The sequence below is a fragment of the Malaya genurostris genome, chromosome 3, assembly GCF_030247185.1.
Source record: "Malaya genurostris strain Urasoe2022 chromosome 3, Malgen_1.1, whole genome shotgun sequence".
Taxonomy (NCBI): Eukaryota; Metazoa; Arthropoda; class Insecta; order Diptera; family Culicidae; genus Malaya; species Malaya genurostris.
In genome coordinates, this window is record NC_080572.1 from 29315316 (window position 1) to 29331597 (window position 16282).

Genomic DNA, 16282 nt, shown 5'->3' on the forward strand with positions numbered 1-16282 from the left:
ACACTTTATCACATCTCCCCGCACAAAGAATAGATCTGAGGCCGTTAGTAAGCAAAGAGGAATTAAGTAAAATCAGTATAAATCGCAGTACTACACACATCAGATGTTTCACTTACCGTCTTCGCGTTGTGCTAAGCTTTGAGTCGGCGTTTACATTCAGACCAGTGAGTGTATGGCCTCCAGTTCCAAAGAACGGATTCGGCATGTTAGTTTGAGATTGACTTAATTAAGACCTAGTTTAAATACTTGTTCAATTAAAATTATTGAATCAGTAAATTTTAGTGTTCCAAAAATGAGCAGCGAACCAAAAATGAACGCTCGATCAGTATTATGGTACTTAGTGTTTGTAGGATTCGCGGTAAATTACATGATCCGGATTAATATGAACATCACGATCGTCACCATGGTCAAGCCTCCAGGAGTTAAAAAATCTCTTACAAAATCAAGCATGAACGCAAATCGAGACAATCACAACATCTCGGTAATACAATCAGGACACCATCAAACAAGAATGTATGCATGCTACGTTGAAAGAAACACTTCAAATCTCGCTGATGTGCAAAGCTCTGTAAGAGGAAGGCTTCAGTACGAGCCGAAAGTTAAATCACCAGAGATACTATTGCTTCACGCTCTCCAGGTAACTACAGGAATGAGCTGAATGAAAAAAAAACCTGTTGAATAAATCACTTAGGGTTGAGTTACATGAATATATCTAATTTTCTCAAACTAGTTGCAATGTATTTTGGTGCAAGTCAATTGATGTTATGGTCTTTTTTTAAGTAGAAATCTTTTTAATTAATACATAGAATTTTGAATTTAATTTACTGTTCATGAAAATAAGAGCGATGCGTACTTGTGGTGGTTACTATTCAACTAATTATGAGTTTTAGTGAATATTTTAAAGTGCAGCAATGAAATCAGGACTCCTTATACTTAACCTCCAAAATGAGCTGCAATTATAGATGAAATATAAATACCAGAACAAAGATAAGTATCGAGCACACACGCCATATTTTGTGGGATTGAAAAAATTATGGCGTTAATTTTCAGGGATTGCCATGACACACATTTCCTTGACAATCTCGGAAACAATAAAATAAAGCTAACCATGGCTAAAATCATTGATTTAGGACTCAATTGATTTCACCATTCATCATATTCACCCGATTACCCTAAGTTTACCACCCTAAGTACAAAAATCGGTCTACCCCTAAATTACCTAAAAAGATGGCTCGCACGAAGAGAACATCGTCACCGTCCGCAAAAGGTATTTTGAAGACCTTCTGGAAAATTCTTTTTCGGACGGGACCGAAAAGTTGAAAATTTTAAGGGTATCGAACTGGAATAAGTGTAGCGCACTACAATGAAAATACATATTTTTTTTCCCAAAGAAGATATTTTTCACCCCATCCAGTATTAAAACTCTAAACGATTGGTAGCATTTTTCGAGCTAGTAAGATTTTGGAACTTTTTCAATACGATCGAAATAACGAAATAACTAAAACTCATTCGTCATTTGATTTTCTCGTACGAAAAGAAACCGAAACGATCTTTGCCCTTGAAGAAGAGTTCTCATTTATCTGAATGTAATGCTAAGGTTGTACATTTTGTGTGGTTGCATAAACAATATTTGCAGTGTCTTTCTTACAATATATCTCATCTGAAGGCAAATCTTCAGAGTAAACGCGGTGAAAAACAACCAGTAACAATATAATAAACTGACAACTGCTCTTATCGTATTCCGACACGTCGTAAGCCTAGTAGATGGATTAGCTATTCGCAACAGAGCATGGCGCTTAAATACAGTTAAGATGCTGCTGGGAATGATTTATGCTCTTCCTCACACGTTTATACTAACAATTCAATAAACGGAATACGTTGTACACTTTATCAGCATGGTTCAAGTGTCAGCGTCCAAATTGGTCTATAATTATTATTAAGTATTCGTTAGAAATGTTTCTGTTTCAATAGAAGTATCATTCAATGCGGCTGATTGAGGTATCTGATATTGTAAATGTTATAGTTGTTACAGATAAATTGAAAGAATTAACAAATTTTCCAACTATTTTTAAATGATTTAGAAAGACCAATTAAACTTTTTGAATTAGGATAGCAATGTGATTTTTAGTCATCCCATTCCATTTAATGAACAAATACAATAATACGACAGAAATAATAGAATGATTATCCTAACTATTACAAATAAGGGCGCAACATGCAAAAGTAAATCAATGGAGTCGCTCTTACTATCCAATAAAGGTTTCAAAACATAGCAATTTAGATTTGTGTTGATGTGGAACACATCTTTGTTTTCTAAATAGCGGTGCGAATTAGAAATTCAAGGGTAAATACAAGTAGAAATGTGGTCAGCGTTTGAACACTTACAGTTCAGTCAGTTTAGTTTCAATCAGGAATGTTATTGCACCAATTGATTGGAAATATTTCTACGTATTGATTTGAATGTGCATAGCCATGTATTTTCAATTATGTATCATAGAAATGTTGATTTAGAGCTAGCAGTGTTTTCATTTGTCCTCTAAAAATCTCCAGTAAACCTGATTTCCCTAACGTAGACGACGGTTTTGAAGGAGTAAGCGATATATCAATGAAAAAGTATCGCTCTGATTGTTCAATCGATGCAAAAGCGACGCTGTTGAAAGCACGCGAATCTATAAATATAAGCGAAATTACAGCTAACATTTCCGTCCTACGTGTAACATGCAGGCGCGTAGCCAGAGAAAATTTTCGGGGGGGGTTTTAGAACATGGTGATAAATCAACACATGTACAATTTATATCACAATGTTTCCCATGGGTTATAATTTTTTGTTTCGGGGGGGGGGGGGGTTTGAACCCCTAAACCCCCCCCTGTATACGCGCCTGGTAACATGCCAGAGATAGGTTGTTACTAGACGGCAAAACATAAAGCGCTATAAAATGCGTGTTCGGTTGAAATTCTATATTATGTCGTTTTCGCCTGAGAAATTTGCATCTACCCCAGGGTAAATTTTAAGTGCTTAAGATTAATTTCTAATTTATATAAGATAAATTCGATTAATAATGAGAAATATTTTATCGCTTCAATCGCGAAATCACAGAATGGTAGTAATGGTAGAGAAACTGAACGTTATAAAAATAATTGCGTGCATACAAAACTTGAACACAAGCTTTGCAAAGAGAAGCCTAAATGTCGAAATCCGTATCCCAAGTATGTACAATGATATAGTTGCATACATTTGGGATATTGATGTAGTTTCGTCGGCTATAAACCAAACAAAAAGTGTCTATATTCTGGGTTCGCGTGGTTCCTAATAAAGATCAATCTAAGCAGACTCTCGTGCATTTGCGGATTCAAAATTGTGACGATTGATTGAACTGTTTGATTAAAGATGTCGATCATTAGAAATTTTGGTTGCCTCCACATCAATGGCTCGAACAACCCCTTGAGACACACCGTGATATAGTGGTTTTAAGTGTATCGTGATGGTCGAACCTCCACTGACAGTGTCAAAACTACATAAAAAAGAGGTTCACACCGTGGCAAAATAAATTACAATTTAAATAATATATGAAACTGTACTGGATTACCGGATAGATTCTGCAGATGAGATAGACTTTGCAATAAAACTTTAAACGAATCAGTGATTGAATCATTTACGGTGAATGATCAATTATCCATCAAATGATACAAACCCTGAGAAAATTGGCCATTGATCTGATAACTGCTTCAAAAAAGTTTTAGCTATTAGAAGGAATGCTGCGAAAATCCATTCTACAATTCCGAAAACTTCAGTAATCCTATTTCGTCACGTTTCGCCTTCGGTTCATCAGTGCATAAAGCAGTTCAAATTGAACAGCCATCTCCGCCTAGCAATTCAAATTAAACCTCTAAGCAGACACAAAGTTCACACAATTTATGTGACCCTTTAAAGACATTCCACTAGGTGTTTTATCCTATGTGACGTCTCGGTATAATGAATATTCTATAAAATTGTATAGAAAGTTTCATTTTGTGTTTGCGCAACTCAAATGCAGCGCATGCTGAGAGATTATGAGGACTCTCCCAACAATAAACACATTTTTTAATATCTTTATCGCAAAGATTATCCTCATGGGACCCTTCACATCTGAAAAACTTTGTAAAGAACTGCTAGGAAAAAATCTGTAAAGAACCGCTGGTCAAACGAACCGACATGGACTGTAGCGGTTCCGGCTGTTTCGGAAGTACCGGAAATTTGTATTAATAGAATGAAACACACATCTTTTTCTCAAAGAAGTCTGGCCTGCTATTGAATTCCGAAAATACGGTGAAGTGCATCCAAATTTTAAAGAACCGATTCGAACGATACCCAAGCTTTTATTAAAATTCATCAAAAATAGTTTGAAGAGTATCACAGGAATATGATAAGAATATTAATATAAGAAAGGCGTCACTACACAACTAGGTAGATTAAAACAGGTTTTTTTGCTGGAATTTTTACTGTTCATAATTTTGGTGTTATTGTCACATGTTTGTCTCATTATCAGTGTTGCATTTAGTATCCGTAAACAAAGAATATTCACTGACGGACACAAGCGTTCCAACAAGAATCGTTTCTCTTGCAAGCTCTCTCATGAAAAGCTGCATATACTTTCATTAATAATGTATGAGCTTCAATGAGAGAGATATTTCCTCAGTTCAATCTGATGCTCATTTGAAAACGAATCAATATGATTGAAATCTTAGAGTGACGGTCAATTTTTAAAATTTCCGTCGTGATCGTCAATTGCAAGAAAAATTCCTTACAAACAACGTTTTCTCGGTTTGACTTAGTTCATAGAAGGAAACTAAAAATGAATTCGCAATCCAATGTTCAGTCTATATATGAAAAGTTGCAGTAAACCGATTCATACACCAGCGTATATGATACATAATACCAAATTCTTTTAACATTAACGGAAATTTACTAATTTTAACATTAACGAAAATTTACATTTAACATTAACATTAACTTTAACGAAAATTTACATTTATTTTAACATTTTTAACATTAACGAAAATTTACTAACAGAAGGAAATCAACACCATACTTGCATCATCTTGTACGTTAGGTGATGTCGAAGAACGATTATGAACATCAAACATAAATTAAGCAAACATAGATTTCCCACTGTACGATGACACTGACAGAACCTCTAGTGGCATTTTCAATCATAGTAGGCAGCGAACAAAACAAAACACTTTTGTCTCAATAGAAATCGCATAGTGAATTATTGATGAATTTTTTTTATGTGGAACACATTTTTGTTTTCTATATAGCGGTGCAAACTAGAAACTCAAGAAAAATACACGTAGAAATGTGGTCAGGTTTTGAACAATTACAGCTCAGTCAATTTTACATAAATTATTAATATTATGTCACCATTTGATTGGAAATATTTCTACGTATTGATTTGAATGTTCATAGGCATGTATTTTTAATTGTGTATCATTGAAATGTTGATTAATAGCTAGCAGTGTCCTATTTGTCTGCAAAAAATCTCCGGCATACTGGATTTCCCTGCCATAGTTGACGGTTTTGAAGGAGTAAGCGATATATCAAAGGAAAAGCATTGCTCTGATTGGTCAATCGATGCTAAAGCGCAGCTGCTGCAGGCACGCGAATCTATAAATATGAGCAAAATTATAGCTAACGTTTCAGTCCAATGAGTAGCACGCTAGTGGTAGGTTGTTGCTAGACAGCAAAACAAAAAGTGCCATAAAACGATTTGAAGCTTTAATTGGTATGCTCTGATCTTGTGTCAAGCAAGTTCGGATGAAATTCCATGTTATGTCGTTTCGCCTGAGAAATTGACAACTACCCCAGGGTAAATTTGGAGTGCATAAGATTAATTTCCAATTTATATAAGATGAACTCGATTGATAATAAGAAACTCGCTTCAACCGAAATCACAGAATGGTTGTAATGGTAGAGAAACGCTATAAAAATAACTGCTTGCATACAAAACTTGAACACAAGTTTGGCGAAGAGAAGCTTAAATATCGATATCCGTATCGTGTATAATTGCATACATTTGGGCTATTGGTTTAATTTTGTCGGCTACAAAACAAATACAAATCACGACAAATAAAGTCTATATTCTGGGTTCGCGTGTTCGGTTTTGGTTCCTAATAAAGTTCAATCTAAGCAGACTCTCATGCATTTGCGAATTCAAAAGTGTGACGATTGATTGAACTTTGTAGATCATTAGAAATTTTGGTTGCCTTGTTCCACATCAATGGCTCGAACAACCCCATGGGGCTGATCCTAGTAGTTTTTTTTTCAATGTAAATTAGGTAAATGCATATTTAGGAACCAAAACTTTCAGTTTAATGATTTTTTTTGCATATTTTTTTGGAAAAGAAAATGTAGAACAATTCATATGTATATACAGTAAATATACGTGTTCAGATTCATTCAAATTCCTTCATTTATTTCATATTTTCAATGTTGAATTAGAGTGGAAAATGTACATCTGGATACTATATGAAATGAAAACTATGCTGCAGTGTTTTATTTAAAAATTGTTATGGATATGTTGTAGTGGATCACTGATGGTTGAAGTTGTTCCAATCATAGAGTGTAGGAAGAAAATTTTCAAACAACTGTTTATTTAGTTTAGCGAGTAAAACGTCCTCCAAAACATCTTCATAGATCCCTGTTTGCAAATCTGATGAAATCGCACCTTAATTGAACTGGAATTCACGTTACACTGATGTTTCTTCTCTACTTATTCTCTTATTCGAATCATTTTACTCTCGACGATCATTTTTTTTGCTGTGACGGAACTATTTCATATGCTTTGACGTGTGGATGATGATCACGACTCATTGCTCATTATAAATGTAGTCTAAATCGCTGATCCAATACAATAACACATGGATCAATAAGTCCCGAGACTAACAATAGAAACAACATTTTTTTTGCAAAATTTTATTTTATTCATCAACATAATCACCTTTTAGGGAGATACAATGGTTCCAACGATTTTCCAATTTTTCAATACCATGTTTATAAAAGAATTATCTTTCGCTTCAAAATAAGCTTCAGTTTAAGCGATGACCTCCTCATTTGAGCCAAATCTTTTTCCCTGGAGCATTTTTTTAAGATCAGCAAAGAGCCAATAGTCATTGGGGGCTAAATCTGGCGAGTATGGGGGGTGGGGAAGCAGATCAAAGCCCAATTCGTTCAATTTAAACTGCTTTCTAAATCGGATCAGGGTCATTTTGCCGAAAGCCATTTCGCCGAAAGCCGTTTCGCCGAAAGTCATTTCGCCGAAAGGGTTATTTCGCCGAATGACATTTCGCCGAATGGGTCACTTCGCCGAATGCCATTTCGCCGAAAGCCATTTCGCCGAAAGGGTCATTTCGCCGAATCCTGAAATCGTAATTAGAATTGATTTAAATTAAAGACAAACGAAAGATGATAGCGTTAACGCCCGTTTTGTTAACCTACCATTGTACTTCTTGAATAATGATTGATTGTTGTACTCTTGAATAAAAATTGATTCATGAACCTCAGAAAGTAGTTCCCAAGAAAACTTGTCGACTATTAGCTACTAAGCATCAAAGCAATTGCATAGGTGTATCTACTAGGCAAATGTAGGTGGTATTTTCCGTTTATTAAGTGAAAATAAAAAAATACTAATGCGGCTACGCCACATCGTTTTGGTGCATGTGCTGTCCGACCTCGCTACCGCTCGTTCGGACCTAACTAAAGCAAAGAAACCTAGCTTTGAGTAGACCGGGCAAACGAGGCGGTTACAGGTTTGTATGCAAGAGGCGGCGGCCGACTCACCTGGCGTCGGCACGGCGGCTTTGTGCCGCCGAGCCATCTTGGCTTCGGTTATGTGGCTGCGCCACATCAGTTATACAGGGACATAACATGCAGGAGATATGACCCTTACAGCGAAATGACCCTTTCGGCGAGATGACCCTTTCGGCGAAATGATCCTTTCGGCGAAATGACCTATTCGGCGAAACGACTTTCGGCGAAATGGCATTCGGCGAAACGACTTTCGGCGAAATGGCCCGCTCCCTTCTAAATCATCGACTCGTTGCTGTTTTTGTTCCATCGAAAGCAATCGCAACACCCACTTGGAAAAAACCTTTTTCATGCTCAATTTTTCATGAAGGATAGTAAATACACTTCCATATGATATCTGTATCATCTCAGCGATCTCACGGAGCTTCACTTTACGATCTTTCATTATAATTTTTGTCACTTCACTCACATTTTACGGTGTAACGGCTTCCACAGGTCTACCCGAGCGTTCCGCGTCATTTGTGTCGGTACGACCACGTGTAAACTCGGCGAACCACCGACAAATCGTTGCTTTTGATGGACAAGAGCCCGGATAACATTTTTCAATCCATTGTTTCGCTTGCACGGTGGTTTTACCCAGGCTTCCCAAATGTACCGCCGCGCGACATTATTATTGAGGATGTCATGCTACTCTTTCCATGACAGCCTTGTGATAGGTTTCATCACGACAGCCCTTAGACAAATAGTTCTGTACAGCCAACGTTGCCGTCATTCACTTCGTTCGACAGTTCATTCCATCGTAAGACATTTTGTCATGGTCCACGACAGCCGAAGAAGCATGAAGTTCTCGCTGTTGCGACAGTAAGCTTCGGGTATCAGTCACTGCGTTGTTTCTGTCGAGAGCAAAATATTACTCTCCCTTGACCAGGTCTGCGACAGTAACCGGTGCGGTTCAAATTTGTTGCTCTTGGTTTGCTATGAAGATTCGAGGCAAGCATGTGGGTTTTAGTTTTGCCTTTGGTGATTGCTTTGCGCAGCGGTTGATCATTGCGCATAGCAATCACCGTTGGTAGGGCATTGATAACAATATAATTGATAATTAATAATATACGAAACTCCTAATACGAAACGGATTGAAGAACGGACTTTGGTTTTAATGAAAGTTAATTTTTATATTTTGGTCGATCTTCTATGAATTGATAGATCGATTAATTAAAGAGCAATGTTTTTTAATAGCTGAGTCAGTTCGGCGTGCTCCTTTCAGGCAGTTTGCGGTCGGTTTGTGGGCTGTAACATTCATAGTGTATGCGCGTACTGATGTGCGTGGAGCATTATTTTCATCCTCTTTATCTCTTCCTTCAGGATAGTAAAGGCGCAATCGTTCCTTATATAAGAGTGTAAAAGCCAATTGAATCAGATTTTAGATTTATATGTTAACGGTAAATAAATGTTCGTAGCGAAAGATATGTTCAAATCAAAGATTCCGTATTCGATACTCGTTAGCGTTAGCTTTGCAGTCGACTTGTAAGTCTACGGGATTTTTGCATGGCCAGTGCTGCAATACTACGGACACTAAGAATTCTTTCAAGTCAGGAATGAAACATACAAAACCTGGCTCGTTAAGTTCGTTATACGTTGAACCACCAATCGAATAAAAACCTTGAGTGAAAAATTTGGAGTCGGAATTTGCAAGGCAAAAATCATCCAGAAACATCTTATTTTCAGGTACCGTACAACAAAGCTTTGAATGCAAAAACTGAATGAAAAATTCCGGTTCTTCAAAAAAATATGTTTCCAAGCGTGGAATGCAGCATGGTTGCCCGTAACAGATTCGAATGTTTATTTTGTTTTATTTAGAAAAAAAGTTTTAATTCCCCAAGTTATGTAATAATGTCTTTCTTGAGTAATGTGGTCTCAAGCTTTCCATACATATCAAGTTCTCTTCTATATATGAATAGTATGGTGTTTCTATTACCCTGGAATATATTCCAAAAAAAAATCGGATATAGTACGGTTACTTATATAATATAGGGTTGTGCTGATAATCTGCTGAATCATTTTCTTCCTGTTATGCATAGAATTATCTTATTTCCAGAAACAGCATATTAACTATTACATTATTTTGGTCATAGCTACCAGAAGTTCGCGACTTTTACACACGTTGAAACTGTCACTTTACATTGTAAAATTTAAAACTCGGTTAAAGCGTATCTTTCATCAAGTAGAAGCTTGTGTCAGTATATTTTGAATTCTTTAACTTAATGTCGTTGTTTACCACAAAACTTGCTATAAAAGTAACTGAGGCCCAAATTTATATCTACAGTTAAAAGGACAATTTCATGTAAACTTCTAGAAGTATCTCAATCATTTCCTTTATGTGCTTTTACGCTCAATCCAATTTTGGAAATGTAGATGTTGCAATCACGAGCCGCACGCAGAAGAAGATGCGGTGCATTGAAATTTCAAACAGCACATCCAGTTTATATGCGCTCGCTACAATTCTCGTACACATTTTTCGTTTTCTGTTTGAGTCGACTCTCACGCCCTCACGGAAAAGGAAAGTTATTCGTGAATAGCAAAGCGAACTATTGAATTTAATTCGGATCCGACTTCCGCAGTTAAAAGTCTAATAATGTCGAAAATTTTCTAAAATCTAATTGCCTTAGTAGCTTGTGTCTGCATTTAAAAAAATCAAACGTTTGGAACTATAAATATTGTAACTAAATAGTCAAACTTTCTGAGAGCCGAGTTCTTTGCACATATTTAACAGTTTTCTTTCTAAAAAGAAATTATGTTCTGAAAAATGTAGGTGTAAATCCCCGGTGAACAATTAAGTTTGAAACCGGGAATAAATAAAAGATATAATGAAAATAATAATAATAATAATAATAATAATAATAATAATAATAATAATAATAATAATAATAATAATAATAATAATAATAATAATAATAATAATAATAATAATAATAATAATAATAATAATAATAATAATAATGATAATAATAATAATAATATTGTAGCAGTCATTTCCGACCCTAAGAAACTCATTGTTTTAGTTATCCTAGGAGAAACAGAATTTAAGAGCTGTATATGACACGAATTTGTCTTTCATTTATTTAAAATTCAAAAATTAAATTTTTAAATTCCCAGTTTTGGTACTGATCATCCCTTAATTTCGAAACAAGAAGTCGAATATGGATGAAACTAAATGGAAGGCTTTTAATTAAATGATTTGCGATGATTAAATGATTTGCGATGAAAATTTCTTCTTAACTTTTCTTCACATAAACAACCATCTGTTGAACTACTTTTTATCTGAGAGCTCCCCCAATCAACTTCATGGTTGCGGACCCTGTATTTGTGTAGATGGTACTAAAAGATCTACCACCTCAACGAAAAAGAGCTCAATTACAAGGTCCGGGGAGTACTTAGAAACTTGCAATGAGAGCAAAGGGAAAGTCAATTTAAGCCGCAATGAAGCTATATTAATAGGCACTGAATTCCATAAAAAAACTTATAAACTTATTTTTCTAGTTTTGTGATATTTATGAAAACAAAAGAGGTTTATTGAAGATCTGTTCTCAAAGGTAGTAACAAATTAAGAACTCAACGTTTTTTATATTCTCATTCCTTCAACTGCTGGCAAAACCTATGTGAATGTTAAATGAACAACTAAATTTAAGCTATTTTAAATAAATTTAAGCTATTAGTTGATTGATTCCTATGTGGAAAAGAACAATTGAGAATACTAAATTTGTAACAAAGTTTGGGGTAAACCAAAAAATTTGATGCTTTTGGGAAAAATAATGGTTTCATTATATTTTTCTTTTTAAAACACTTTTAGCGAAAATCTGAAAGCACATGTTCACATATAAACATAAAAGTTGCCCATTCAATTTTATGGTCGAAAACTATTCAAAGTGCACCAAACATCTTATTTGGGTTCAGAGTATCATATTCTATAGTTTCAACGAAATCGGTGAGGCACGGGTACCAAAGTGTGCCGACTATTGGTGGAGTAACGTTAAATACACTACATAATTAATTAGTTGTGAAAAGTAGCTACGATTCGATCCAAAAATCAAACGTCATTATTCAGAATAAGGGTGCATAAGACATTTTCGGAGTATTGTTAATGAATGGAAGTGTATCTGTTTCTTTAGGAATAAGAAGGAAGCAGTAAGGATCAATACTTTAGAAATTCATATATACATATGAGCCGTTACACAAAACTCAGTGTTTATCTTTTAATATTCGTTAGTTATTAAAATTCATTGCCTTCGCCGACAGTATATATAAATCTAAAACAATTTCTTTATTTCACAATGGTATTGTAATGAAACGTTACTAAAGTTTCCTGCAAAGGTAATCCCAACAACGCAATCGTATGTACTAGTACCATTTCATTGAGGCAGCCGAAATAGTGCGAGCGCACTATGACCCACGGCTCGTCTCCAGAAACAGCCGGTTCATTGCTTCAAGAGACATTGATGAGACAGCCGGCTTGCGACAGCCCTTCGTAACAGTAATGCCCTTAAAATCAAAGGATGTCTTCGATTTTCAAAGGCTGTCTCCGTAACATTTTATGCGAATGAGCGAACAGAAAGAAACAGGATACAAACAGCCCGTTCGGTTTGACTACTCTCCGGATAGAATACTCTCATCAATCTGGCGAGTACAAACTGTCTCAGTGACAGCATTCATTTAGGCATGCGAGCGCTGTTGCCATTACAGTTCGGCGTATGCTTCACACATATTGTAGACTGGGCTTTCGACTTTGCGCTCCGACAGTTCATGCTATCTCGTGGCGGATGTCATTGAAAAGCAGTACTGCTGGGAAGCCTGGTTTTACCCATTAAAAAACAATGTTTTATCAAAACACATTTTCCATCTTTTAAACAAACTACAAAACGACTTTACTCCAACCTCGATAACTCAGCTGTTTCTGGTCGGGTCGACTTAAAATTTTGACCCGTTTCAAGCAAAGGTTAGTACTCTAGAAAGACGTGGTTACTGGTTTACTACGAGCGCCATCTCTGCTTTAGTCTCGGGACTTATTGATCCATGTTTTAATGCACTGAACATGAGGAAATTATTGTACAGCCATCACGATGCTTCTAACTACAATAAAAACTTCAACAGCGTCTTCGAATCAATGAGCGAAGGCGCGAACAGTGTACCATTCGATTCCCCAATGGTGAAACATTTCGAATCGCGAAAAATAAAACTCTGAAGGTAGAGAAAACTATTACCTTTCCTTAATATGAAATACGACGTGGTCATATAGAAATTAGATCAACTAAAACACGTGCGTATTTGAAAAAATTTCACCGTACCAATTTTGTTCTTATTTCAGTATGCACCCGAGAACGATGGCTTTGAATGGAACGAGTACGAACAAGGCTTAGTGCTGGGAGCATTTTTTTGGCTGCACTGGATAACACAGGTTCCGGGAGGAATACTCGCTCGTAAATATGGTACGAAATTGGTTTTTGGGTTGTCCAATGCCATCGGATGCTGGTTATGCTTCCTTATGCCACTTGCATCATATTTAGATTTACGAATAATAATATTTCTTCGTGTAATTCAAGGACTGATTGTTGTAAGTTTTTCTGTTCTTTGATTCGAAGAAATCTCATTTATAATTTCGTTAATAGGGCGTCGCCTGGCCAGCAATGCATCACATGGCGGGTCAGTGGATTCCTCCAAATGAGCGAAGCAAGTTCGTTACTGCATATCTAGGTAAACTTTTACAAGAATGAGGTTCGTTTTTGCCATTAGTTCCAATTATTGTTTGTTTTCATACCAAACAAAGGCAGTTCGGTTGGCATTGCACTCAACTTTCCACTATTTGGTTACATCATTTCATGGACCTCGTGGGAATACGTTTTTCATTTTTGTGGGATTTTTGGAACAGTTTGGTATATTGCCTGGAAATACCTAGTATATGACTCTCCGGCAGATCATCCTTGGATACATCCGAAAGAACGAGAGTATATCGAGAGCTCACTAGGAATACCAGAAAAATCCAGAAGTGAAGAACACCAACGACCTACTCCATGGCGGAAAATGGTTTTTTCTAGACCGATGTGGATAAATATAATTGCCCAGTGGGCTGGTATTTGGGGTTTGTTTACACTGATGACGCAGGCTCCAAGTTATTTCAACTACATTCATGGATGGGGAATAAAAATGGTGAGTTTACCAATAGGACTTATTCAATCCATTGATTATCTCACCTTACTTACAGACAGGAATCCTGTCGGGTATTCCGCATCTTTGCCGCATGGTTTTTGCCTATTTTTTCTCCTGGATCGGAGATTACCTGCTCCAACACAATTTGATGTCAAGAACAAATGTTCGTAAAATGGGTGGAGCATTGTGCTGTTCAGTAAAAGGCATCTTTGTTCTGGCCCTTGCTTATAGTGGATGCAACGCTACAGCAGCCATATTGTTTTTGACATTAGCTACGATGGTACACGGAGCAGTTTCCACTGGACCTCTGGCCAACATGATTGACATGAGTCCGAAGTATGCTGGCATACTGCTCGGAATTAGTGGGATGATTACGGTTATCCCAGGATTCGTGTCTCCGATTATCGTTGGAATCTTAACACTAGGAAATGTAAGTTAATACTTTGGGATCCTTTCGGATTACGCATAAGCGGATTGAACGGTGTAGTCTCTTTGGTATGTACAAATTAACAGCCGAATGGCTTCACTGTTGTGTGGTATTGGTAGCACATAGCGATCGATTGATCGGTTACTATGAGCGTGTTCTATATGTATACGATGATGAGGTTAGGGTTACCAGGTGAGTTCGTCACAGCACTCCCCCCTTAGTCATTCCAATAACGCTGAGGGATTTTTACATGCCGACCAGACCTTGTTCGGTAGGGAAATGCTTCGTTGTTATCCTGTATGTTAGACTGTTCTGGTGCTAATTCATCGACTTCGATGAAGGCAGCTTTCAGTCTGTAGACGGATATTGGAGATTTCTTTCCACAAATGTCGATAATGAACACTATCTTTTTCCTGCGTAGTATGTACTCGGGATGGTCCATCATATGGTTGGGTTAAAGGTGGTTTGATAGATCCGTTTTTCACAAATACATGGCTGCAGGTGCTTAGTTGTCGAAGTAAGTCGTAGTTTTGACATTCTGTTCTTCAGGTCGGTGATGAAATCTGGTGCAGATAGCTAGTTTTTCGTTTCGGTGAAAAATTCTCCTGGTAGTCGAATGGTTGTTCCATAGGTTGCTTCACCGACTGAGGCTTTAAGGTCTTCCTTGAGGGCAGTCCTCATTCCGAGAAGTACGAACGGCAACGATTCTGTCCATTTGTTGTTCTGGTGGCACATAATCGCGGCCTTGAGCTGCCGATGAGTTCGATCGATTTGCCCGTTTGCTTGGGGATGGTATGGCGTAGTCTTCAGGTGAGTTATTCCCAATAATCTGGTTAATTTTCGGAAAAGTTCGGAGTCGAACTGTTCTCCGAGATCGGTGGTAATCTTTGTTGGAACTCCCAAGCGCGCAATCCAACTGCTAACGAATGCATGCGCGACTGTTGCTGCTGTCTTGTTGTGGATAGGAATCACTTCTGGTCAACGTGTGAATTTGTCGATCATTGTTAGACAATACGCATTGCCTTCCGATATTGGTAGTTGTCCAATGGATGGATTTGATTCGGCTCAGCATGTCGGCGACTTTGTTTGCTTTGCCGGGTACATGCCTGATGTCCGTGGTGTATTCGCTGATGAAGCTAAGGTGTCGTTGTTATGCCGTTTGCTCTAAGTCGTTCGAATACCAGACGAAGGTGCTGCTTGTGTTGGTCGATGTTGTCGGATGCTATACAAAGATCATCGACATATGGGAAAACAAAATCAAAGTCGCCCAAAATATCGTGAAGGTGTCTGTAATGTTTGTCCAGCGTTCCGGAGTCCGAATGTCATATACTTGAACTCGAATAGTCCGAATGGAGTAGTAATTACCGTTTTTTGGGATGTCCTCAGGTGCGACTGGAATTTGATGGTATGCCCGCTGTATATCGATACACGACAATATTTTTTTGTTGTGTAAAATATTCGAAAAATCCTGAATGTGCGGTATAGGATATCGATCGGGAACTGTAATTGCGTTCAAGTTCCTATAATCCCCGCAGGGGTACCATTTTCCATTAGACTTTCTTACCATGTGTAACGGACTAGCCCATGAGCTCTTCGAAGGTTGACAGATACCTTGTTCCATCAGAAATCAGAACTCAGTTTTGGCTTCGTTCAGCTTATCGATTGGCAATCGACGTGGTCGAGAAAAGACTGGTTGTCCTATGGAGATAATTTGATACACGGTGTTCGCTCTTGTTGGGCGGTGATTCAAGTCCAATAAGGTGATGTCCTGATTTTCTCGAAGGATTTCGGCAAAAGGTGAGTTCACATTGAAAATTGAGATTTTTGGCTCGGAGACAGCAGTGATGTTGTTAACTTCCAGACAGGTTTGATTA

The 16282-nt window shown here is 37.3% G+C and overlaps 1 protein-coding gene across 1 annotated transcript in view; it reads left to right on the forward strand.

The window, feature by feature from the left end:
* The window catches only part of LOC131435407 (sialin), a 24492-nt gene continuing 8210 nt past the window's right edge, over positions 1-16282 (forward strand). The window contains exons 1-5 of the mRNA XM_058603251.1: positions 1-637; positions 13143-13388; positions 13444-13528; positions 13602-13981; positions 14037-14411. Of these exons, the coding sequence (XP_058459234.1) occupies positions 293-637; positions 13143-13388; positions 13444-13528; positions 13602-13981; positions 14037-14411 (1431 nt within the window). The 5' untranslated portion in view covers positions 1-292. The remainder of the gene's footprint in view (positions 638-13142; positions 13389-13443; positions 13529-13601; positions 13982-14036; positions 14412-16282) is intronic.